Source organism: Helianthus annuus, chromosome 3, assembly GCF_002127325.2.
Source record: "Helianthus annuus cultivar XRQ/B chromosome 3, HanXRQr2.0-SUNRISE, whole genome shotgun sequence".
NCBI classification, from domain to species: Eukaryota; Viridiplantae; Streptophyta; class Magnoliopsida; order Asterales; family Asteraceae; genus Helianthus; species Helianthus annuus.
Window position 1 is genome coordinate 5,663,848 of NC_035435.2, and position 27,689 is coordinate 5,691,536.

A 27,689-nucleotide genomic window follows, 5' to 3' on the forward strand; every position below is an offset into this window, starting at 1 on the left:
CTTTTCTTTTGCTGCTCGTCTCTCCTTTAGCTTCTCCAATTTATCTACAAAATAAAATTTGAAACTTTCAGAAGATAGATGAGGTTTACCAATGTTTATTTGATTAATTTCTTCATCATCATCACTGCTGTCAATTGATGATTGATCAAAGACTGGTGTCTTTTCTGAACTATCTTCTGAAGAAACAGACTCTTCATATTGACTTTTCTCATCGTCTTCAAACACATCCATCCATTCTTTCATCAACTCTGGCTCTTGAATGACTTGTGCAATAAATGCTCTAAACGTTGAGTTACTTTCAGGCGGAATGTATTTGTCCCAGCTAAATCCCTCTGGCAATCTTTCATCTTCCTGATCTGGAGGCATAGTAATACAAGCTTTCTTCTTTCCATCTTCAATAGCACGGGATGATGATGGTTGTTGAGCTACTTGATGATATATTGCTTTCTGATAATAATCATTGTTCCTGAACGGATTCTGAGCTCCACCTGCTTCTCGGTTGGTACATTCCCTCTTGAAATGTCCTTTTTCCCTACACCGAAAACAAGTAACTTGAGACTTATCAAAACCTAAAGTAGAAACATTAGCATCACGTAAGTCATCTCTTCCGGTAATCTGCTTAAATTTCTCAGCTCTCCTCAACATGCTCGCTAAACACCACTTAATATCCATTAGCTCCAATTCCTCAGCATCAATCTGATCATAGTCCTCTTTTGTTAACATAGGATTTCCGATCCTTCCCGCAACCAAACTCTCATATGATTTTAACACGGTAACAAGTAATGCCATATGACCTTTAGCGACTTCTTCAGAGAAATTCTGACCGTTCTGAAGATGCAACGCGGTGTTACATTGTAGCACATGACTAGTACCATTGTTTGAGCTTTGAGACTGATAATTTGAAGTTGAAACATTAGAATTAACACTTGGATATGAAGAAAATCCACTGTTGTTGGTTGAACTTTGATTGAGTGATCCGGATGAGTTTTCAGCGCTGAAAGCGGTTTGGATCTTCGGACTTGCTTCAACATTTTGAAAATTACCTTTGAAATACATCTTGGTATCTTGTTGACCACTTGAATTGTTCATTCTAGCGATCTTTTGTTGTTCAAGATCCTGTCCTTCAAGTTTTTCAATGAATTGAGCAATTGTCAATCTATCATACTCTCCGGTATTCTTCAAAATTCTAAGATATGTACACCATTCTTTTTGAGGTAAAGCATCGGCTAATTTTTCAACCCATTCCTCACGATCTTCAGTGATATCCAATCGTGACATTGAACGCACTAGATGACAATATCTCTCGATAAGAGTCTTTGTAGTTTCACCCGGCAAACTTGAGAACAAATCAAATTCTTTCTTTAATAGTGACTTTTATTCTTGATCATCTCCGTACTTCCTTCGAATTTTGTACGAAGTACTTCCCAAATCGAACGTGCACTATCATCATGTTGAAGTAATATGAAAACGTCTTCTTTCACAGCTTGTTGAAGTAAACTGATCATCATCTTTTCTGCCTTGTACATTTCTCTCTCTTTTTCCGTAAATTCAGAAATATTCTTTACAACTCCCATATTATTACGAGGTCGAACGTACTTAGTTTCAATACACTCCCAAGACCTTAGATGATTTGCCTGAACCCAGTTTTCAAAATGTTCTTGCCAACTGTAATATTCTTCAATGCTCATCAGCTTTGGAGGTTTCTGTAGCGTTCTCGTTTCATTTTCCATAGTCACACTCTGAGCAACGGTAACAGGAGTACCCGGGGCAGTAGCAAAAGCGTTGTAAAACTCGTTGTCCATGTTTTGATGAAAATGTTTTACACAATCAGAATTTCAAACGAACTGGAGGTTCAAACGAACTAACTCAAACGAACTGACTAATCTCAAATGACCTGGTTAAACGTTCACACGACCTGAGCAACTTCAGACGATCTGGACCTAGTTCGTGCGACCTGAAATGTTCAATCCATGCGATCTGGTGTTGTTTCAAGCGAATTGATCAACTCGTGCGATCTGGCCCAAACCGTGCGGACTGAGTTACTTTTTCAAGCGATCTGAACCAATCCGTACGACCTGGACTTTTCAACTCGTGCGACCTGACTATATTTCACACGATCTAGAGAATTTTCGAACAAACTGACATGTTTTTCACACGATTTGGTCAATTTTATCATGTTTTAGGTCGAATTAGGTGCTGATTTTTTCAAGGATTGATTAAAACAGTGTTTTACGTGTTATATGTGAACATCAGGTCATTTTAACCGTAGATTCATTGAAATTTTGAAGAAAAAATGTAGAAAATGAGTAGAAAGAAGTTGTTTTTGATGAAAACAAGCTGAAATGGTAAGAACTCTTCCTCCTGAGCTCTGATACCACTTGTAGGATCGTTAAATCGATCAAAACGAGTCGATCAGAAGAGTTCTAGACCAAATCATAGGCGGAATTCATTGACTTGATCTTCATTCAGCTTGATATGCACTTAGAAGTAGATTAAATGTCGATTGTATTGATTTCAGAACGTTTTACAAGCTTGGCGACACTTCGGCGGAGCTTCGCTACCGGAATCAGAAGTTACAAATGAGAGAACCAAGACCCACTATATATAGGGACAGCCAGGTCGCACGAACCACACATGTCTAGGTCGCACGAACCACACATGTCCAGTTCGCACGAACTGGCCACTTCGTGTGAAACTGCTGGTTCGTCCCTGTTTCCCGTTTTTCTCGTACTACGTGTCCTGGTCTATCAATTCTATTACATGACTCGATACAAGACGAAGTCGACAGACATATGCACCAACAAGTTAAGCAAGCTAAGTAAGTTAATTAATCTACTAATTAAGTTAATTAATCGGCTAAGTAAATTATGTAATTAAACAGTTAAGGTAGATTAATCAAATAAACAGCTAAGTAAGTTAATCAGTTAAATAGTTAATTAATTAATCAGCTAAGAAGGTTACTTAATTAAACGGTTAAAGTAAATTAATTAGTTAACAGTTAAGTTTAAACAACAAGGTATATATATGGGATAGATACATATAAGGAAGGTGTAAGGAGGTGCATATGGATAGGAATTATCTAAGGAAGGTGCAAGGAAAGTGCATAAAGATAGGAATTATTTAAGAAAGGTGCAAGGAAAGTGTATAGGGATATGAATTTTCTAAGGAAGGTGTAAGGAAGGTGTAAGAAAGATATATATGAAGCTTCCTAGAAAATGTATATGTAATTTCCTAGAAAGTATATAGGAAACTTCCTAGAAATGCATGTTTCTTACCTATAAATAGGAGCCTAGGATTTCATTCTTCCTTGCTCATTTCTTTTCTTTTTCTCTCTATACGTTGGTGTTCTAACCAATAATCACCGATACGATATTCTATCCGATCGATCCGAGAACTAACTAACGAATGCCAAAGTGCTGTCTAAATAAGACTATACTTTGTTGAATTTTGTTAAGGTTCTGATCTCGTGACCATCGTTAGGTTTGATTTGGTTTAACACTAATACGTATTCCACTCTGTTAAACTAAATGTTTAACTATCAGAAAACTCCAAACTATACACTTACAATCAAACAAGATGTTCAATCATCAGAAGATTCAGAACTCTAAAGTAGATGCTTAATTATCAGAAGACTTAGAATCAGGAGGCCTGTTAAATAAAGACTATAAGACCTACAAGGTGAGTATATTCTCTTTTTGTAAACCCTTTTTGTGAGTCATTCTGTTTTTATCAAATTACTTTCAAAACCCTACGTGTTTTCAAAGTTATAATTACAGTGATTAAGTCTTTGTAATCTACAATTACTGCCGGTATGTGGGGTTTTGTATACACTACTTGATAAGTTTCACCATTGGACAACGGGTAGCCAATATGTGATATGACCATAGTCACAGATCCGGTCGAGTGACAAATACTGATTTGGGGTAATTGGTTGATATAAACATTGTAATCGCTCTTGATACTGTAAATTATAACAAATGTGTTCTTGTAAAACTGAATGAACTCACCAGTATTTCCTGCTGACCAAATGTTTTTAAAATGCGTTTCAGGTGATTATAGTAGATTGGAATAAGAGTTGTGATACGACACCAAAAGGCTTAAAGAAGTGGCTTATTTTATCAATTAAACTAAATTAAGAAACGTTGTTTATATATCCGGGTTTATCTCATACTAAAGCTACCTTTGTAAAAGATGGGTTTATTCCCATCTGTGTAATAAATAAAATCCGGTGTTTCAAAACTCTGATATTTTTCCTAACTCATGTTCCTGATTAAATTCTCCGCTGCAATATTTTCAAAATAACCACCGGTACCACTCGACTGTTCACGGCTCCCATCCAGGGTGTGGTCGGGGGTAGTGACACAACCTCAATCTCCTCCTCAATTCTTGACCTGTTCGACGTTAGGATACCGCAGAAACCGTCTGAGTTATTAACCGATTCCCATGTAAATGTCGATTTATCCACTACCCGACCAAACTTATTCCCGATCTGATCAAAGAGGTCGTTGTCACGTAAGTGCATGGGAATTCTGGTGATTTTTATCCGTGCCAATCTATCAAAAGCTATGTCCTGTCCTGCCCACAAGATGATCGATGAGCAGAGTCCGCCCCAAACCTCCGACTTTCTTCCGATAAACTCCACCACCATCTTCTTTTCTTTGAACACAATAAGACATTTTAGCCCACCCAGTTATGACACCGGGTTCTCCAGATAAACCCATTCAATCAACATAGGACTAATCTTTGGAATCCCATTCATGTCAATGAGCTCTATAATCACAGATCGCATCATGAAGTGGTCTAGATACAGAGCTATTCTTTCCTTTGCATACACCGAAATCCTCTGCTTTGGTTTATGGTCGTCAAAACCCCCAGTTGCCTCTGCATACGTTCTCCCATCTCTACCCTTATCCAGATTCACCCCATGATTTAACAGTTTTTTTCGTTGCATGTTTATGAGATTCTGAACCGTCTGTCTAAGAGCCTATTCAGCATGCACCCTAGGTACCTGATTCATCCCATAGCCATTGTTTTGTTTTTGCGAGAACCTACGGTTGTCCTTGCCAAACCTAGCTACGTTCGCCGATACCTTAGCCTCGAAAACCCTCACACTATTCATCCTCTTCAACACCTCTTCCATATTCTAAACTCCTTCATATCGAACAAATCCAAACCAGTTACCCCTCGCATCCCTTTTTTCCACCACATAGGCATCCTTCACCCTCCCATATGGGAGAAAAGCTTTCCACAGGAGGGACTTCGTCGTACCTTCGGGCACATTTGTTACGTAAAACGTAGTTATTGGCCTCCCACTATACCGGTAGTATTGGCCTCCCATCTCTTGTCCACAAATCACAGATCTATAAGAGGTTAACAGGATTCGTATCAATCAAGCTAAACTATCGAAGATAGCCGCGATCAATCACAGACCTACTAAGCAATCAAAATCCGGACTTATCCAAGAGAGTCTCACCGAAACAGAATCAAGAAAGCCTAAAACGATCAGACTCTAACCCTGCTAACAATGCTCGTATCACACAGTTTGGACAGAATCAAAACGCGTAATCACAGGATTGTTACACAAGACCGGAAGTAATTTACTTTGATTTACTTGGATTAAAAAAAAGTTATATTCAATTGTTACACAAATATTATATATGGAATACAATTTACGTTGATTCATTGAACTAGAACTAAATGCAGTTAAATGCATGATAGTGAAATGACACACTTAATGTGCCAAAATACTGATAATTTTTGTTATTGCAATTCAAGAATAAATAAGAGGAAAAACCAAAATCGGAATTATAATTTACTAAGTTGTCATATGTATATTTATAAATTAAAAAAAAGTTACATTCAATTGTGAAAATCTTTTTTAAAGTTTATTAATTTAGTTTTTTTTTACCATCTATTTCTTATTACTTTATAAAATCAATAAAAAAATTCACACCCAAGTTAAAACCAAAGATAAAATGTTATTTTTTAGTGTTTGTTAATTTAGTTTTCATACATATGCTTCCACAACTGTGTATTCGCATTATTAAAACAAACAAAATCTATATTTTATTTATCCTTTAATGTTCTAATAAACATATAAACACTCTTTTAATTTCTTGGACGGGAAAGGAAAGTTTTTATTAACACCACCACCCCACACTAGACTTGGGGGAGCAACATTACATGTTACAATCTAATATTTAATGTTGAATTTACACCAATCTTTTCATTTTAGAAGATTAAACATCGTTCTTTTTTTTATCCAAACGAACGTATTTGCCTTTAGTTCCTTCAAGATTTTCTCTGGCTTAGGGGTTGTTTGGCAACATCTGATGGTTAAGTGCTGAATCAGTAAGAGATCTGAACCATTAAGTGCTGAACTAATAAGAGATCTGAACCATTCAGACTCAGTATAATACTTAACTGTTCAGAGGCAAATGTCTGACCAATTCAGATTAAAGGTCTTAACCATTCAGACTCAGTATAATACTTAACCATTCAGAGGCAAATATCTGAACCTTCAGGCATCTGCTCGCAAAACAAACAGTCTGAACTATTAAGTGCTGAACCAGTAAGAGGTCAGAACCATTAAGAGCCTCATTAAAGTATGTATTTAACACTGGCCGTTTGGCAACTTCTGAATGGTTAAGTGCTGAACCAGTAAGAGGTCTGAACAATTAGAGCCAGTATAATGCGTAACCGTTCAGAGGCAAATGTCTAATCAATTCAAATTAGAGGTCTTAACCATTCAGACTCAGTATAATGTTTAACCATTCAGAGACAAATGTCAGAACCATTCAGACATTTGCTCATAAAACAAACAGTCTGAACCATTAAGTGCTGAACCAGTAAGATATCTGAAACAATAAAAGTCCCATTAAAAGGTAAACAAACAGCCCCTAATATAAATATATAAATATGTTAATCATGCTTCCTGTTTAGTTTAAATAGATACATAAGATGAAGTGTTATATTTTGTTTCTATACGAGGGCAGAGAATGTAACGTTGACCAACGTTGCCGACACGGATCCAAAAGTCAGGGTTTGTTTTTTATTTATTTTTCACTTCACTGCACATTGACAACAAACAAGGCTTTGTACTATTTATTGACTCCAGCTGTGCACGTGTACTGTACTCCCCAGTTGTCCTTTATGTACGGCAAACATTCAATATACAATAATTCTAATTTCATTAAATACAATACATTTATAAATCCGATTTCTCACTTGGTTGCGTATGTGGAAGGCTTGTAAGACTCAAGGGCATGGGGCCGGCTGAGGCCCGGCTAGGCCGGCGTCGGTCCCCTACACCGCCCCCTAGACTCGGCTCGGCATAAATGACTCCCCACAGCCGGGGAGGACGGACCTACACAATTCAAAAAAGAGCCGTTGAACGGCTATAATTAATTTAAAAAAAAATCCATTTTTCTATAAAACACACCCATTTTCACCATATTTCCCCACTTTAAACCCAAAACCCTCTCACTTTTATACCATTTTCTCCCCACTTTTATAAAAAAAATTATCTTTTAATCCACAATTCCATCTAATTCTTGGTGGTCCTCGTCTTCGGATGACGAAGAGGAGATGTTTTTCGCAAACGCTGTGCTACGGACGGGGCAGATTCTTATTAAAGAGGAAGAGGAAGAGGAAGACGTCTCGTCTGAAAACATTATTACAAGACGAATACGGATTAACAGAGACCGCCAAGGTTTATCATTAAAAAATTTTATTATCCTTATTCCTTATTTCCTCGTATTTATATACTTTTTATGACAGGAGCGCACGAGAAATTGGTGAACGATTATTTTTCGGATGAACCACTTTACAATGACGAGATTTTCAGATGCAGGTTCCGAATGAGTCGCCGGTTATTCACACGGATTGCTAATGATTTGGCGGGGCTAGACCCGTTTTTCACGCAACGACCTGATGCTCGAAATTATGAAGGGTTCACCACGTTACAAAAGTGTACTGCGGCCATTCGCCAACTGGCGTACGGGACAGTGGCCGACGCTTTGGACGAGTACTTACAAATGTCGGCAAGAACTACGCGGGAATGCTTGTATCGGTTTGCCATAATGTGGTGAAACTGTATAGCAAAAAATATTTGCGTAAACCAAACTCGTATGATGTTCAGCAGTTGTACCAAGCTTATGAAGCACGGCACGGGTTTCCGGGAATGCTTGGTAGTATTGATTGTATGCATTGGGCGTGGCATAACTGCCCGACTGCGTGGCGCGGCCAATATACGCGAGGTGATTACGGGCATCCAACCTTGATACTTGAAGCCGTGGCATCACAAGATTTGTGGATATGGCATTCTTTCTTTGGTCTCCCTGGTTCACTCAACGACCTCAACGTGTTATACCAATCGGCGATCTTTACCGATGTCGAATGGAACCGGTCCGGACACCCGTTTTACAATTTCTAGGGTTGAGTATAGACGTAGGTATTATCTTGCTGACGGAATATATCCGTCTTGGTCTACAATTGTAAAGACTATTCCATATCCCGAGGACGAAAAAAGGAAAAAATTCGCCAAGCGTCAAGAAGCTGCAAGAAAAGACATCGAACGTGTGACAACTCGTATTTCAAACCCGTCTTTATATTATATGCAACGAATGTGAACTTGATTGAATTACTGAATGATTGAACTATTGAATGTATGATGTTATGACATGATTATTTGAACATGTATTATGTGAATACGTATGTGTTTACTCAACTCGAACCGCACAACATGAACCAACCAACACAAGGGGGGGCCGCATTCTTTTGTGATCGGACCATAAGGGCGGCCCATGTATGGGTTCGGCCCACATACCTTACACACATAACACTAGGATGTTAGTAACCTTTACACACTTTGGCAAAAACATTCTCACACAAGAAACCCTAGACCGTCTCTCTCTCTCTCTCTCTCTCTCTCGTTTTTGCTTGGAACCCGACGGCAGCCCCTCCCCACTCGAAGCTTTACACATCGGTCCATTCAACCCATTCAAACATCACGGTTAGTGTCTATTGTTTGCTGTTCTTTGATTGTATGATAATAATGATCATGATCGATGTGTTTCATATGAGGTTAGATAATAATGACTAGCTGTTACTATGATGATTTCGTGAACCGAATGTATGGTTTATCGGCTGTTGCATGATGTTAATTGATTGAATATTGTTCACATGTTTGGTCTAGAATCCGGTTGCATGAAAGTTAAATGATCCGATTAGTATGCTTGATATATTTGCTGATTAAATGATCTTGGTGATGATGATATGAACGTATATGAATAAGGATAATTTCTGAATTGAATTATGTGATTGATCTGAATTGTGAAATTGCCATAGATGTTTACTGAATTTACGGAATGATTGTTGCTGTGTAATCATGGAAAGTTGTTACATGCACCGTTGCGACACCGATTGCGAGTCGGAATCACCCGTTGCGACTCGAAACCACACACGGTTGCGAGTCCCGTTGCGACTCGAGACCACACATTCCCGGCACAAACCGCACGAGCCGAAACCACGGTTGCGAGTCAGGTTGCGACTCGAAACCGGACCATGACAAGCCGGAACCACAGTTGCGAGTCCTGTTGCGACTCGGAACCTCCTTCGTTGCGACTCGAGGCCCTTTTACACGTACACTTTGTTATTGGGCCTGCACACTGTTACGAGCCCAACAGATTGGGCCAGATACTTGGACTCTGCTTGTTTACGTGATTGTTTACGCTAATCTGTGATGTTGAATATTTGCACAATCTGTTACAATATGTATGGAACATACGTGCACTACTTGTATACGAATCTGACCCGCATAATAACTATGGTAGGACGTGGTTAATCGCTCTATAACTTAATTGAACTGTGTGAATCATACCGAGCAACCCCAGGTGAGTTCATTGCATTTTCTCAAGCATGCGTCCCGGTGGTTTGGGACAACTGGTAAACATTGGATGGGAAATATTGGGTAAACAACTTAATCGGTTTTGGTTATTGCCTGGAGGGCAATGGGGGTAATTAGTTGATAGCGCTATTAGGTACTAATTATCTGGGTTTCACTATGGTTGTTTAGAGGCACACTCCTCGGTTACGTAAGGGCGGTTTCCCTAGGGTAACTAACTGAACAACATAGTGGGTTGCTAAGAGGCACACTCCTCGGTTACGTAAGGGCGTCGTCCCTAGGGTAACTAACATGAGCAACAGCGTAACACAACAGTGAATCGTATTAACATATATCTGGTAACGCAACTCATGTACAAACCTTGAACTCACCAGCGTAGTCTGACACACTTGTTTGCATGCTTGTAGGTCATTAACATGGACTTGCTATCTGGGAGTGCTGGAGTGGTCATGGATCGAGGCTCTTGGATTTATTTACATTGGAAACTTTGGTTTTAAGTATTATGAAACAATTGCTAAACGATTTATTAAATGCTTCCGCTACACAGTATTTCGGGATTTGATATTATATTCTATTTAAGTATTTACTATTGGTTCAATGTGATTGGTGGCTCGAACTCTGATGCGTAACACGCCTCGCGGGATTTCCGCAAGTGGGATTTTGGGGGTGTTACAGTTGGTATCAGAGCCACTGGTTATAGTGAACTAGGTTTTAAAACGTTTTGTAAAACCACAATATAACCGAACGTCTTTGAAAATCGATCATGACACTCAGCACCAGATTGCAAGGTTCGTTTCTCTCTCACTTTATACATTACTAGCTTAGCAGTCACACACTCACAACGTATATGGACTGAAACGTATAATACCATAGTGACTTGATAGTGTGACACTACCCTTCGACTCATGTAGATCATAGACCCGTAATACCGTCTGTTGCGTTATTTGAACGGGGGAAACTTCGAGCGCAAGCTAAGAGGCTCTGAGATGAACATGCAAATCGCCTTATTATTATGGGTGCACACTTAATAATAACGCGGGGTGCATGCAAGTCCCAGTGAGGCTTATCGAGCGTGAGAAGGGTTCTGCCTTACTATGTGTGAACTAAGTGGTACGTGAATATCAGTATGATACTTGACTCCTGTTCCGTTTCGATTTCTAAATCGGTTTATTCCCAACTATAGAAACATGAGTGGACGAGGACACGGACGTGGCAACATCAACATGACTCAGGCTGAGTTGAATGACCTAATCAATACCCGCGTGGCTGAGGCTTTAGCAGCCTATCAAGTTGGTACGGAATGTACCAAGTACTCTTTACTCTTATACCACGTACACGTCTTTTCATTCCTATAATGTGTTTCCTCCCGTTATTTAGGTCAACAAGCGCAACCTCAACCTAACCAGCCTGCGTGTACGTTCAAAATGTTTATGGACTGCAAGCCACAGACCTTCACCGGGACTGAAGGGGCTGTGGGACTCCTAAGATGGTTCGAAAAAGCAGAGTCTGTGTTTGCTATCTGTAACTGCCCCGCTGGGGACAGGGTGAAATATGCTGCGGGTACCTTGGCAGATGGTGCCCTAACGTGGTGGAACGCCCAGGTACAGTTGTTGGGCATCGAGGCAGCGAATGCCACGACCTGGGAAGACTTTAAAGAACTGATCAGGGAGGAGTACTGTCCTCGGGATGAAGTCCAGAAGTTGGAAAACGAATACTACGACTTGAAGATGGTTGGATCTGAAGTCGAAGCGTATGTGAAGCGATCGTATGAACTGGCCGACATGTGCCCGAACTTGTCCCGGCCTATGTCTCGGAGAATTGAGTTATTCATCAAGGGGTTGCCTCCGCGTGTGAAGAGCTTGGTCACTGCAGCCCATCTCAATGATTTGACACAGATCGTTCGTCTGACTCATAAAATTGTGGACCAAGAGGTGGAAAACGATTCGTTACCTCCGCGTATTTCGGCCGCTACTGCTGCTACACCCACTGCCACTGCGTCCGCTAATGATAACAAGCGGAAGTGGGGTGATTATGACAAAGCATCCAGTGCTGGCCAGACTCAGAAAAGGCCAGACAACAGCAACCGCAACATCAGCCAGTCGTCTTCTGTCAATCAAGGCCAGGGAAGTGGCCACAGCCAGGGTTCATATGCAGGGAGAAAGCCACGGTGTAACAAATGTGGCTATCATCATTGGGGGCCGTGTGGTCGGACGTGTAACAAGTGTGGCAAGCCAGGCCATGAGGCCAGGGATTGTAGAACCTCACAACCCAAACACCAGCAGCAACAAAACCAGCAGAATCAGAGACAACAGGGACAACCACCCCAGCAGAACCAGGGTTTCAGGAAGGGGTGTTATCAGTGTGGTGATGAGGGCCACTTTAAGCGGGATTGCCCCCAGTTAAACCAGAACGCCAACGACAACAACCGCCCGAATAACAACAATGCTGGAAACAACAACAACAACAACGGCAACAACGGGGGTAATGGTGCTCGGGGCAGAGTGTTTCAGCTTGGAGCAGGGGATGCCAGGAATGACGGCAACGTTGTAACTGGTACGTTTCCTGTTAACAATCGTATTGCTTCTGTATTATTTGATTCGGGTGCCGATTGGAGTTACGTGTCCCTAGAGTTTAGTCAGCAATTAGGGATAACCCCAACACCCTTAGAAGTTAAACAGGTAGTAGAACTAGCAGATGGTAAAACGATAGAAGCCTCGAACGTCCTTTTCGGGTGCAAACTAGATCTCGTGGGTCAGGTGTTTGATATTGACCTCCTTCCCGTTACGCTCGGTAGTTTTGACATAGTGGTAGGCATGGATTGGTTGTCTAAGCACCAAGCAGAAATCCTATGTAAAGAGAAGATTGTGCGTATTCCTCTCCTTGATGGAGAGTCACTGTTAGTTCAGGGGCATCGTAGTGGGACGATGGTTGGGATTATCACGGCCATGCGTGCACAACAGTATCTACAAAAGGGGTATCCTGCACTGTTAGCGTTAGTTACCAACGCTCAGTCTGAGGAAGGTAAGATCGAGGATCTACCAGTGGTACGGGAATTTGCTGATGTATTCCCGGAAGAGCTACCAGGGTTACCTCCTCACCGTCAAGTAGAATTTCAGATTGATCTTCCACCAGGAGCGGCTCCAATTGCTCGAGCTCCTTACCGGTTAGCGCCAGGAGAGTTACAGGAACTGTCTAATCAACTGCAGGAGTTGTTGGACAGGGGCTTTATTCGACCCAGTTCTTCGCCTTGGGGAGCCCCAGTTTTGTTCGTAAAGAAGAAGGACGGGTCATTCCGTATGTGTATCGACTATCGAGAGCTCAACAAGGTGACCATTAAGAACCGCTATCCGTTACCACGTATCGACGACTTGTTCGACCAGTTGCAAGGGTCGAGTTTCTATTCAAAGATCGACTTAAGGTCGGGTTATCACCAGGTAAGGGTTAGGGAAGAGGATGTTCCCAAGACAGCCTTTCGAACGCGCTACGGACACTATGAGTTTTTGGTCATGCCGTTTGGATTGACCAATGCACCAGCAGTTTTCATGGATCTCATGAACCGCGTATGCAATCCATATCTCGACGAGTTTGTTATAGTGTTTATTGACGACATCTTAGTCTATTCCAAGAACAAGGAAGATCACGAGCGTCATCTACGTCTCATCTTGGAACTCTTGAGAAGGGAGCAGTTGTATGCGAAATTTTCTAAGTGCGACTTTTGGATTCGAGAAGTGCACTTCCTTGGGCATGTTGTTAACGAGAAAGGGATACACGTGGATCCTGCGAAGGTGGATGCAGTTAAGAATTGGGCGGCACCAAAGACTCCGTCTGAGGTGCGACAATTTCTCGGTCTCGCAGGGTATTATCGAAGGTTTATTAAAGACTTCTCGAAAATCACGCAACCTCTCACCTCGCTGACACAGAAGAACACGGCGTACTCTTGGGGAACGAAGCAGGAAGAGGCCTTCCAGTTGTTAAAACAGAAACTTTGTAGTGCACCGATCTTGTCTTTACCAGAGGGCACCGAAGATTTTGTGGTATATTGTGACGCGTCAATTCAGGGTCTCGGTTGCGTGTTGATGCAACGCGAGAAGGTAATAGCTTATGCTTCTCGTCAGCTGAAGGTGCACGAGAAGAACTACACGACGCACGACTTGGAGTTAGGAGCGGTGGTATTTGCGTTGAAGATTTGGAGGCACTATCTGTACGGTACCAAATGCACCATCTACACCGACCATAGGAGTCTCCAGCACATCTTTGACCAGAAAGAGTTGAATATGCGACAACGACGATGGGTGGAGTTATTGAACGATTATGAATGTGCCATCAAGTATCATCCGGGCAAGGCGAACGTTGTAGCTGACGCCCTCAGCAGAAAGGATAATGCGCCCAGGCGTGTGCGAGCGTTGCAACTCACAATTCAGTCCAATCTCCCTTCCTAGATACGGGATGCTCAGTTAGAAGCATTGAAACCAGAGAACGTTCGAGCTGAAGCTTTACGTGGCTCGAGGCAACGACTAGAACAAAAGGGAGACGGTGCTTACTACGTAACCGGACGCATTTGGGTCCCATTCTTTGGCAACTTACGGGAACTAGTAATGGAAGAGGCACACAAGTCACGTTACTCCGTACATCCTGGATCAGATAAGATGTACCATGACTTAAAAACTACGTACTGGTGGCCTAGCATGAAGGCTCATATAGCAACCTACGTCAGCAAATGTTTGACTTGTGCTAAAGTCAAAGCAGAACATCAAAAGCCCTCAGGTCTACTGCAGCAACCAGAAATACCCACATGGAAGTGGGAGCAGATCGCTATGGATTTAGTAACAGGACTACCAAGAACTCAGGCTGGGAACGACACTATTTGGGTGATTGTTGATCGCCTCACGAAATCAGCACACTTCCTGGCAATCAAGGAAACAGACAAGTTTTCTCAGCTGGCAGCAGTGTATCTTAAGGAAGTGGTTTCTAGGCATGGAGTGCCAACTTCTATCATTTCAGACCGTGATCCGCGTTTCACTTCAGAGTTATGGCAGTCAATGCATAAATCGTTTGGTTCCCAACTCGACATGAGTACCGCTTATCACCCGCAGACGGATGGTCAAAGCGAGCGCACCATCCAAACACTTGAAGATATGCTTCGGGCATGCGTACTCGACTTTGGAAAAGGATGGGAGAAGCACCTACCGTTGATAGAATTCTCCTACAACAACAGCTACCATTCAAGTATTAAGGCAGCTCCGTTCGAAGCACTGTACGGACGGAAATGTCGTTCACCTCTCTGTTGGCATGAGCTGGGGGATAGTCAGATCACAGGACCTGAGTTTGTCCTTGAAGCATCAGAAAGCATCGTGCAGATCAGAAATCGTATGGCCGCAGCCCGCGATCGTCAGAAAAGCTACGCTGACAAGCGTAGTAAACCACTGGAATTTGAAGTTAATGACCGTGTTATGTTAAAGGTTTCACCCTGGAAGGGTGTGGTGCGTTTTGGGAAACGTGGCAAATTAAACCCTCGTTATGTAGGACCCTTCAAAATTGTGGAACGGATTGGAAAGGTGGCCTACAGGTTGGAATTACCGGCTGAGTTGGGTAATGTCCATGATGTATTTCACGTATCACAGCTAAAGAAGTGTTTGGTCGATGAAACACTAGTAGTACCATTCCAAGAGCTAAAAATAGATGACAAATTGCAGTTTGTCGAGGAACCAATTGAAATTATGGATCGGGAAGTTAAGGTTCGCAAACACAGCCGTATACCGATTGTGAGAGTTCGTTGGAACTCAAGACGTGGTCCAGAGTTCACGTGGGAACGCGAGGACCAGATGAAACTTAAGTATCCACATTTGTTCCCCGAAGACCAGTCAAAACCTAACGAACCTAGTGTTGACACAACTAGTGAATTTCGGGACGAAATTCCCATTCAAGTTGGGGAGGATGTGACACCCCAGGAAAACCAGCAAACGATATAACCTATCTAGCTTTAACTTATCTAGCTGCTTTAATCTATCTAGCTTTCTCAGTGTGTGTGTGTACCAAATTTCGGGACGAAATTTCTTTTTAGTTGGGGATACTGTGACAACTCGTATTTCAAACCCGTCTTTGTATTATATGCAACGAATGTGAACTTGATTGAATTACTGAATGATTGAACTATTGAATGTATGATGTTATGACATGATTATTTGAACATGTATTATGTGAATACGTATGTGTTTACTCAACTCGAACCGCACAACATGAACCAACCAACACAAGGGGGGGCCGCATTCTTTTGTGATCGGACCATAAGGGCGGCCCATGTATGGGTTCGGCCCACATACCTTACACACATAACACTAGGATGTTAGTAACCATTACACACTTTGGCAAAAACATTCTCACACAAGAAACCCTAGACCTTCTCTCTCTCTCTCTCTCTCTCTCTCGTTTTTGCTTGGAACCCGACGGCAGCCCCTCCCCACTCGAAGCTTTACACATCGGTCCATTCAACCCATTCAAACATCACGGTTAGTGTCTATTGTTTGCTGTTCTTTGATTGTATGATAATAATGATCATGATCGATGTGTTTCATATGAGGTTAGATAATAATGACTAGTTGTTACTATGATGATTTCGTGAACCGAATGTATGGTTTATCGGCTGTTGCATGATGTTAATTGATTGAATATTGTTCACATGTTTGGTCTAGAATCCGGTTGCATGAAAGTTAAATGATCCGATTAGTATGCTTGATATATTTGCTGATTAAATGATCTTGGTGATGATGATATGAACGTATATGAATAAGGATAATTTCTGAATTGAATTATGTGATTGATCTGAATTGTGAAATTGCCATAGATGTTTACTGAATTTACGGAATGATTGTTGCTGTGTAATCATGGAAAGTTGTTACATGCACCGTTGCGACACCGATTGCGAGTCGGAATCACCCGTTGCGACTCGAAACCACACACGGTTGCGAGTCCCGTTGCGACTCGAGACCACACATTCCCGGCACAAACCGCACGAGCCGAAACCACGGTTGCGAGTCAGGTTGCGACTCGAAACCGGACCATGACAAGCCGGAACCACAGTTGCGAGTCCCGTTGCGACTCGGAACCTCCTTCGTTGCGACTCGAGGCCCTTTTACACGTACACTTTGTTATTGGGCATGCACACTGTTACGAGCCCAACAGATTGGGCCAGATACTTGGACTCTGCTTGTTTACGTGATTGTTTACGCTAATCTGTGATGTCGAATATTTGCACAATCTGTTACAATATGTATGGAACATACGTGCACTACTTGTATACGAATCTGACCCGCATAATAACTATGGTAGGACGTGGTTAATCGCTCTATAACTTAATTGAACTGTGTGAATCATACCGAGCAACCCCAGGTGAGTTCATTGCATTTTCTCAAGCATGCGTCCCGGTGGTTTGGGACAACTGGTAAACATTGGATGGGAAATATTGGGTAAACAACTTAATCGGTTTTGGTTATTGCCTGGAGGGCAATGGGGGTAATTAGTTGATAGCGCTATTAGGTACTAATTATCTGGGTTTCACTATGGTTGTTTAGAGGCACACTCCTCGGTTACGTAAGGGCGGTTTCCCTAGGGTAACTAACTGAACAACATAGTGGGTTGCTAAGAGGTACACTCCTCGGTTACGTAAGGGCGTCGTCCCTAGGGTAACTAACATGAGCAACAGCGTAACACAACAGTGAATCGTATTAACATATATCTGGTAACGCAACTCATGTACAAACCTTGAACTCACCAGCGTAGTCTGACACACTTGTTTGCATGCTTGTAGGTCATTAACATGGACTTGCTATCTGGGAGTGCTGGAGTGGTCATGGATCGAGGCTCTTGGATTTATTTACATTGGAAACTTTGGTTTTAAGTATTATGAAACAATTGCTAAACGATTTATTAAATGCTTCCGCTACACAATATTTCGGGATTTGATATTATATTCTATTTAAGTATTTACTATTGGTTCAATGTGATTGGTGGCTCGAACTCTGATGCGTAACACGCCTCGCGGGATTTCCGCAAGTGGGATTTTGGGGGTGTTACAGAACGTGCTTTGGGTGTCTTACAAAAAAAAATGGGCCGTCCTTCAACAACCGGCACGTGCGTTCACACCGAAGAGGTTGCGCCTTTGTATGTACGCTTGCATTTTGCTCCATAACATGATTATTGAAGACGAAGGTCGGGCGATTTGTGAGTATGATGAGAATGCATCTTACGGGAACACTGTCCCGGTTGATCCGCCACAACAGGATTTAAACTCGTTCTCGCTAACCAACGACTTCACCCATGCAAACCTTCAACAGGATTTGGTAGAACATATTTGGAACAACGTTAACGTCGCGGACGGTGACGGTAACGAAGACGAAGACGAGTAGTTAATGGATTTTATTATCTTCCTTTATGTGTTTTTTTAAATCTAGTCTTCTTTTACAAATTTTAGGTAGCATAATTTTTTTTAGGTTATGTAATTTTTATTTATGTTATGTAGTGGATTTTATTGTCTTCCTTTATGTCGTATTTTTATTTAAATGTTGAATAGTTTTTATAAAAGTTAAACAAATAAAATAAATTAAACAATGAAAAAATATGTGGGGTAGGCTCATCCTCCACCCCCCTCAAAAAGCATGGAGGCCCATCCTCTATGAGATTGTGATGTGGCGCCTACGTAGCGACCCATCCTCATGGGGATGAGCCTCCCCATACCCTTCAATCTAATGAGAAAAAGTTTAGAACCATTCAAGTCTCTGGTAATGTGGTGGTAGACGAGATAAAAATCGACTCGTTTCTTTGGTTAAAGTGTCGGTCAAAGCTAGTTAATTTGGATTGGGGTAGATGGGTGGATTTTAATGTTCGAGATATTATTAAATAGATTGGGTGGGGGTGTTTGAGTTGTTTGTCGTTTGATTGTTTTTGTACTGAAGCTTTTCGGGTTTTCACAGCATGTGTTGGTCATATTCTATAAATCATAGAATCCCGCAGTTGAAAAAAAGTTATAAATGTAATTTAATCTCTCTCAAGGCAACTTTTGTTAAAACAACCCTACTATTTATTAGAAGCACATGCCTCTTAAGGGGATGTTTCAGACTTTCAGGTCCAAACTTGAGCAGAGGGAAATAATCTAGGATTATGTGTGTAAATAAGTAACATTAGCCGTTAAAAAAACAACCCTACTGGCAAGCGGCTAGCAACGGCGAAATAACACATAATACAACTTATACATATAAAACTATCCATTTAGACCAATAAGATCTTTAAACCTTCCGACCTGTTCTTGACTTATAAAACTATAATATTTAATGTCACCACAAATTCTGTCAATTTTGATCGGCATGTTGTTACACCACCCAATTATTTCTCGCTTTTCATGTGACACCTGTGTCACCGCGACCATCAAACAAATACCAAGCCGATGAAATATTGTATTTCATACTTGGGATCTTGTATAAATATGTGTATGTTTTACACATATCAATTATTGTTCAATTTCAAACTCTACATTGCTTTCTAGAGCATTATACGCAAACTAGTGCGTAAACGTACTCAGTTTAATGCGACAAATACTCCGGAACATCAACATATACTCAACATACCTTAAATAACCTTTACATAACTTAGAAATAAGTTTTGAAGGCTTGGGTATAGCAAAAACAAGTTAATTCGCTTACAGGGACTAAACTTGACAAACTGCGAAAGTATGCCAATTTGAACTGTAACGAACATTCCGAAACATGTCCATAAGATAAACATACCCTAAATATCCTTTACATAGCTTAGAAATAGGCTTTGAGGTGTTTGGTATGCTAAAACAAACTTTTGGATCATTCAGGGACTAAAAGTGTCAAAAAGTGCACAAGTTTGCACTTTCGCGCATAACTTACGTTCTGAATACATCCGGACATCCAAAAATTTATGTAAGCATCCTAATATTATGCCTTAGTGTTTGGCATGAGAAAAATCCATTCGTTGCGTCATTTGGATCGTTTTCCGCGCTTATGCGCATTCCGTCGTAATTAACCGAACATCGCGATCGTACGGCCAAACGAACCGACATCCGGAATATTTTTGAGCATATTTCATGTCCCCTACACTTTAACTTCATCTTAGAGCCTTGAAATGAGGTTAACGGGGCTTAAACGTGCCAAAAATGGCCCAAAATACGTGTTTCTGAAGTGCAGGGACCAAAATTGTAAATTCTGATCTGGGAACCTTAGGCGGGGCGCGTAAGGATTTACCAAATCCTTACGCGGGGCGCGTGAGACTGTCAGACAGATTCAATGTATCTATTTAATGCAGTTGGCCTTTCGTTCGATCAAGAGGCAATGCCCTTTCACCCAATCAAGAGCCAAGGGGCAAGTTCTGACTTACCACAAGAATTTGACAAGTGTACGCTCGAGATCGCGGCACGATATTCGATAAACGATCCTAACGGTTCCACTTTTCCTATAAATACCCCCCCTATGTTCCAAAAACCCACAAAATCTGATCTTAAGGCTCTAAGTTGGAACCATTGTTCCATACCTGAGCTATTTGATCTAGATTAGCACTCGGGGACCTTCCGTAAGTCTTCTTTCGCTCTTTTATCGCTTTTCGAGTCTGAAAGTCAACGTTTTGTTGACTTTCTGCATTGACCAGCTTATGGTCGATGCGAAGTTCATGGAACTTCATAACGTGAGCGTGATCACGATGGTTATAGTCCGTAGTGACTATACCTACTGATCACCACGTTAACTAGGCTCAGTGACGGGTCGTAGTTTCGGCCAAAATGTGCATTCTTGCATATTTTGTAACCAAACTACTCGTGAGCATCAAAGCCGTTTGTTTTGATGTCAAACCTTTTTTCTAAACTTAGTTAAGCATGTTCTAACATGCTTAGCTCGTCACTTTTAGTTTAGTGCTTATACAGGGTCGTAAGATAAGCGATCTAAACCATCGCTTATACTTTCGAACCCGACCCATTTGGTCGATCTTTAGGATCCGACCAAACACATTAGGTGACCATAGCTATAACCTTCCGAGGTTATACCTTGTGGTCACGATGTTAGGCGTTCCAGACGCGTTCTACGCGAACGACGCGTTAGGGTAGCCTAAGCTACCTAAACGGGTCATGATGGGGCGTAAACACTTAGGTTAGGTTTCATTTTAGTATGTAGGCTTTGTTAAACCATATTACACGAGTCTCCATACTCGTTTGGTTTACGAACCCGCATACTATCCGACCCTCCGATTTTGGTCCGGTATCTTAATATAGCTACCTATTAGGTGCCGTTTGATATCCCGTGACCTCTAGCATTATCTGGTTATTATACAAGGAATTCAAAGCAATCTCAGGTGAGTACATTGAACCCCTCTTTTACTATTTTCCAAACTGTTTTGGGGTGAAACACATGTGCCTACTTGCTACTTTTATGCTTTCCGGTTTTCACATCATATACTACTATGTTCGATAGTACATATATAGTACATGATTTCATTGTGTTTATGCTATGTATGCCCATTGTGTGCGTACTTAGTACATTGCTTTACATTTCATGCTACGTACGCCCATTGTGTGCATACGTAGTACATTGTTTCACATTGCATTACTGTTGCATATGCTCATCCAGCATATGAACACATTACACTACATTTTGAACCGTTGTACTCTACAATACATTTCATGCTACGTACGCCCATTGTGTGCATACGTAGTACATTGTTTCACATTGCATTACTGTTGCATATGCTCATCCAGCATATGAACACATTACACTACATTTTGAACCGTTGTACTCTACAATACATTTCATGCTACGTACGCCCATTGTGTGCATACGTAGTACATTGTTTCACATTGCATTACTGTTGCATATGCTCATCCAGCATATGAACACATTACACTACATTTTGAACCGTTGTACTCTACAATACATCTCATGCTACGTACGCCCATTGTGTGCATACGTAGTACATTGTTTCACATTGCATTTCTGTCGCATATGCTCATCCAGCATATGAACACATTATACTACATTTTGAACCGTTGTAACCATTTGACTATGTGAACCGTCTTAACCCTTCAATTATATGAACCGTTTGTATCCATTGAACCATGTAAACCAGTTGTATCCGTTGACATGACTTACAATTGACAATAGACATTTGACTATACATAAACATTTCTACCGTTGTTAAACATTTCATCTTGATGGTTTGGTTGGAGTAAGTGATTAAGTAACGAGGCGTGCGTAATATGATACAAGCATGGTGGATACGCCGCTGGTACTTCCTATATATAAGTGTTTGTATGGTATTGCATATCGTAGCGTTATTTAAATCATTTCAGTTTGAGACATATGACATTTTATACAAATAACACACTTTTCACGAGACATTGTTTTACAAACGACTTATCTTATACAAACTCATTTTACATGGTTATCCGTTTAACCATACAGTGTTCTCTTATTTATACATATCATTTGATCTTACCGTTTTTCAAACGATTTACAAGACAAAGCAAATTACAAGGTTCATGACTGACTGTTACTAAACATTTTCTCAAACATAAGTCATGAATTCCGTTTTCACAAAACCAATGTATCTCACAGGCATTTTTATGCTGACGTACCTATTTTCACATGTGTTTTCAGGAGATGACGCATAGGACTTATCAAGACATACTTAGGCGGACCTGTGCCTTAGTGACTTAAAACGAGACAAGAACTAGTTAATTTATGTTATGTACACTTTGATTCTTGTTTAGACAATGTAAACCTTCATGTTTGATTTATAAAACGAAACTTCATTTGCCATGGGTTTGAAACAATTGATTCTGTTACAACACTCCCCGACGTTTCCGCCACGTTTTGTATGTTCTACGTGGTCGGGGTGTGACAGAAAAGATGGTATCAGAGCCAATGGTTATAGGGAATTAGGTTATTAGTAATGCTTTGACCTAGTCTATAACCTTCCTAGGAACCTAACGCGAGTTTACTTGCGTTTAGTCACAAAACAATACCGTCACCTACCCTTAGGCGACGACCACAACAAGAACATAAATTTCAAAACCGCCTTGAAAGCTAATCATCTGTTCTAGGATGATTGATTACTAGGTTTTGAACCCTCTATTGTAAGGTTTTGAACCCTTTGTTATAAGGTTTTGAACCCCTTTGAATTTTCAAAACTCCCGTCAAAGTTTTGGGTCCTAAATAGTGTGAACACGTGCGAACTGGAAGGGTGAATGCCTGTACCCTGGGTTTTCTGTCTAAGGTTAGAGTGTTCGTACAAATCCGCATAATCGGACCAGTCACTCTTACCTGGGAACTCTTGGGGTGAGTGTCCACTTATAGGCGAGCATGTCTTCGCGATACACTATGAGGATCTATTTGCTTTGATTCAGCCCTGGTGTTGTTTGTTTGCTTCATGATTCAAACAAGTGACCATCAACCGTGATTATGGTCAGTGATTGTAACATCCTATTCTTACCCAATACCATTTTATTTGTTTCCTTTCATGTTTTCCCTCTTTTAGAATGCCTCCTCGACGCGAACACCAGATAGCAACTGCCGAGCTGGCAGAAATTATTGCGCAGCAGATGGCTGCTCAATTCCCAAATCTCTTTGCTCAATGGAACCAAGCCAACAACAACAACAATGGTACATGCAATTTCAAGAACTTTAACTCGGCTAAACCACTCAAGTTTAGTGGTTCTGAGGGAGCAACTGGGCTTCTCCAATGGTTCGAGAGCATCGAGAATACCTTTCGCCACGTGCAGTGTCCGGAAAATCGCAAGGTCGAGTTTTCTTCGAGTGTGTTTCAGAAGAGGGCTCTTACATGGTGGAATGGGGTAATGAGAGACCGTGGTGCAGATGTTGCTCTAGCACAAACATGGGCTGAACTGAGAGCTCTTATGATGAGAGAGTTTTGTCCTCGTCATGAACAACGAGCGTTGGAGAAGGAGTTTGATGATTTAAAACAAGATAGTGGCGAACACAGGGCATATACTGATAGGTTTGAGGAGTTGAGTCTACTTTGCCCGACTATGGTCGCCCCACTCGACAAGGCTATCGAAAGGTACATCGACGGCCTGCCTGACTCGGTACAAGACATTGTCACTGGTAGCAACCCTACCACACTCCGTCAGGCCATTGAGCTATCTGCAACCTTGACTGAATCGCAGATCAGAAAGCATAAACTTTTTCGAAAGGGTGACAAGAAGCCAATCGAGGAATCAAAGACCATGGATGAACAGACTGAATCTCCTAAGAAGTCAAAGAAGCGAAAGGCTTCTCAGAACTTCGCCGTGGTCGCTCACAATGGTCAAGCCGTCCCCAACCAACCAGCTCAACCCCCTGCTAGAAAACCATACAATGGAACTGCACCCTTGTGCAACCAATGTAGCCTCCATCATCACGCCAATGTACAGTGCCGCAAATGCCAAACTTGTGGACTCATAGGCCATACAACAAGAATCTGCCCAGCTGCAGCTGCACCAAACCAAGCTGGCAACAATCCCGCTCAAGGTCGTTTCCTACCAGGTTCTTGTTTCAACTGTGGCGAGATGGGTCATTTCCGAAGAAATTGCCCAAAGCTTGCTAATGCAAATCCAGCACAAGGATGATCACCCGACTGACTAGAAGACAACATCGTTTAGAAATAATCATATGTATTAAGTTTCTTTTGTTGTCAAGATCCAAGGAACAGTTGATATCGTTGTTTATAAATAAATCTTTCATTTACATTGCAATGTATTTCGATGGTTGCATGTATAAACGACATATCCCTTACAATACCGACAATCAAGGAACCGTATTCCTTGAAGAACAAACTACCCCCAAAATTCTCCCATTCTATAATCGCTTGCGTCTTCCACGGAATTCCTAAGTACCCGTTTATTCTAAGGAAACGAAGTACAAGGCGCAGGTTACAACACAAGACGAATACCCAAGGTACCACTATAAATCCTTAATAGGGTACCTAGGAATTTCCCGTAAGTCTTTAATTGTTGTATACCTTCATTCGAATGTGGTGATTCCTTGTAATCAAAAATCGAATTTTGGGAGATCTTTCTACCTTCTCAGGTAGATTCCAGTGAACATTGAGATCCGTCGACAGGTTTCCATATCCGTATTCAATCGATAACAAGTTAATAACAAATTATGATCAAATTAAACAATTATGTGACTATGTGCTTATGTGTTTCCTTATGTATTGTTGTGTGATCCAAATTATGTTATCCAAATCTTCGTAGAATCTTACATATCCGTGTACAAGAGATTCATAGTAGGATGCCCAAAGGTATTACTTAAAATCCTCAATGGACTTCTATGTTATAGTTAAGTCCCTCAGATTATAAAGTACTACTTCATAATTAGACCCCTTGAGTGGTCTAGCTAAACAGATTCATCCAAAAATCTGGTTAGGGATATCATGTGATGATATAGCTGAAAGGACTCCTTGGTGGCCTAACCAAGAGGATCCCCTGTCGATCTAATTAAAAGGAACCGATGGAAGTCTAGTCACCCTCGTCACGAGTTTGATATCCTTCCCTAAAACATTACAAAACAAACTGTGCGGACTGTGCAAGGGATTACGTAATTATGGATGCATACATAATTATGGAATTTAGTGCACAGAAATCACAGCAAGTTCTGTCATGTGTCTAGAGTTAACCCTATTCATTTCCAATTCTGATGAAGCATCCGTTGAGGAAAAATGAACTAGCTATTCATTTTTCACTTCTGAAGAATATCCGTTGAGGAAATGAATATCCGTTTATCCTTCATTTCCAAATCTGAAGAATACCCGTCGAGGAAAATGACTCCGTTTGTTCATTTTCGTTCTGAAGATTTATCCGTTGAGGAAATGAATATTCGTTTATCCTTCATTTCCAAATCTGAAGAATACCCGTTGAAGATGACCCCGTTTGCTCATTTTCGTTTCTGAAGATTTATCCGTTGAGGAAATGAATATCCGTTGTGTAATCCTTCATTTCCAACTCTGAGGAAGCAACCGTTGAAGATGACTCCGTTAGTTCATTTTCGTTTCTGAAGATTATCCGTTGAGGAAATGAATATCCGTTGTGTAATACTTCATTTCCAACTCTGAGGAAGCAACCGTTGAAGATGACCCCGTTTGTTCATTTTCGTTTCTGAAGATTATCCGTTGAGGAAATGAATATCCGTTGTGTAATACTTCATTTCCAACTCTGAGGAAGCAACCGTTGAAGATGACCCCGTTTGTTCATTTTCGTTTCTGAAGATTATCCGTTGAGGAAATGAATATCCGTTGTGTAATCCTTCATTTCCAATTCTGATGAAGCAACCATTGAAAATGACCCGTCTGTTCATTTTCGTTTCGGAAGAATGACCGTTAAGGAAATGACAAGATATTGCCTTACATATCATTGGTGGTTATTTGGCAAATTCATAAATAGACTCCTACGAATAAATTTCGGGAAGAAATTTCCTAAAGTAGGGGAGACTGTGACACCTTTGTCACCGCGACCATCAAACAAATACCAAGCCGATGAAATATTGTATTTCATACTTGGGATCTTGTATAAATATGTGTATGTTTTACACATATCAATTATTGTTCAATTTCAAACTCTACATTGCTTTCTAGAGCATTATACGCAAACTGGTGCGTAAACGTACTCAGTTTAATGCGACAAATACTCCGGAACATCAACATATACTCAACATACCTTAAATAACCTTTACATAACTTAGAAATAAGTTTTGAAGGCTCGGGTATAGCAAAAACAAGTTAATTCGCTTACAGGGACTAAACTTGACAAACTGCGAAAGTATGCCAATTTGAACTGTAACGAACATTCCGGAACATGTCCATAAGATAAACATACCCTAAATATCCTTTACATAGCTTAGAAATAGGCTTTGAGGTGTTTGGTATGCTAAAACAAACTTTTGGATCATTCAGGGACTAAAAGTGTCAAAAAGTGCACAAGTTTGCACTTTCGCGCATAACTTACGTTCTGAATACATCCGGACATCCAAAAATTTATGTAAGCATCCTAATATTATGCCTTAGTTTTTGGCATGAGAAAAATCCATTCGTTGCGTCATTTGGATCGTTTTCCGCGCTTATGCGCATTCCGTCGTAATTAACCGAACATCGCGATCGTACGGCCAAACGAACCGACATCCGGAATATTTTTGAGCATATTTCATGTCCCCTACACTTTAACTTCATCTTAGAGCCTTGAAATGAGGTTAACGGGGCTTAAACGTGCCAAAAATGGCCCAAAATACGTGTTTCTGAAGTGCAGGGACCAAAATTGTAAATTCTGATATGGGAACCTTAGGCGGGGCGCGTAAGGATTTACCAAATCCTTACGCGGGGCGCGTGAGACTGTCAGACAGATTCAATGTATCTATTTAATGCAGTTGGCCTTTCGTTCGATCAAGAGGCAATGCCCTTTCACCCAATCAAGAGCCAAGGGGCAAGTTCTGACTTACCACAAGAATTTGACAAGTGTACGCTCGAGATCGCGGCACGATATTCGATAAACGATCCTAACGGTTCCACTTTTCCTATAAATACCCCCCCTTTGTTCCAAAAACCCACAAAATCTGATCTTAAGGCTCTAAGTTGGAACCATTGTTCCATACCTGAGCTATTTGATCTAGATTAGCACTCGGGGACCTTCCGTAAGTCTTCTTTCGCTCTTTTATCGCTTTTCGAGTCTGAAAGTCAACGTTTTGTTGACTTTCTGCATTGACCAGCTTATGGTCGATGCGAAGTTCATGGAACT

The 27,689-nt window shown here is 41.1% G+C and overlaps 1 protein-coding gene and 1 long non-coding RNA gene across 2 annotated transcripts; both read left to right on the top strand.

The window, feature by feature from the left end:
• Positions 1-3,338: 3,338 nt before the first annotated feature.
• LOC110871467 lies at positions 3,339-4,239 on the top strand. The gene is made up of 2 exons (XR_002553762.2): positions 3,339-3,678; positions 4,050-4,239. It is a non-coding gene; the product is annotated as an uncharacterized LOC110871467 (long non-coding RNA).
• Positions 4,240-7,587: 3,348 nt separating this feature from the next.
• LOC118490358 lies at positions 7,588-8,434 on the top strand. The gene is made up of 3 exons (XM_035987945.1): positions 7,588-7,711; positions 7,780-8,026; positions 8,101-8,434. The coding sequence occupies exons 1-3, from the start codon at positions 7,588-7,590 to the stop codon at positions 8,432-8,434; spliced, it is 705 nt and encodes a 234-aa protein (XP_035843838.1).
• Positions 8,435-27,689: the final 19,255 nt, after the last annotated feature.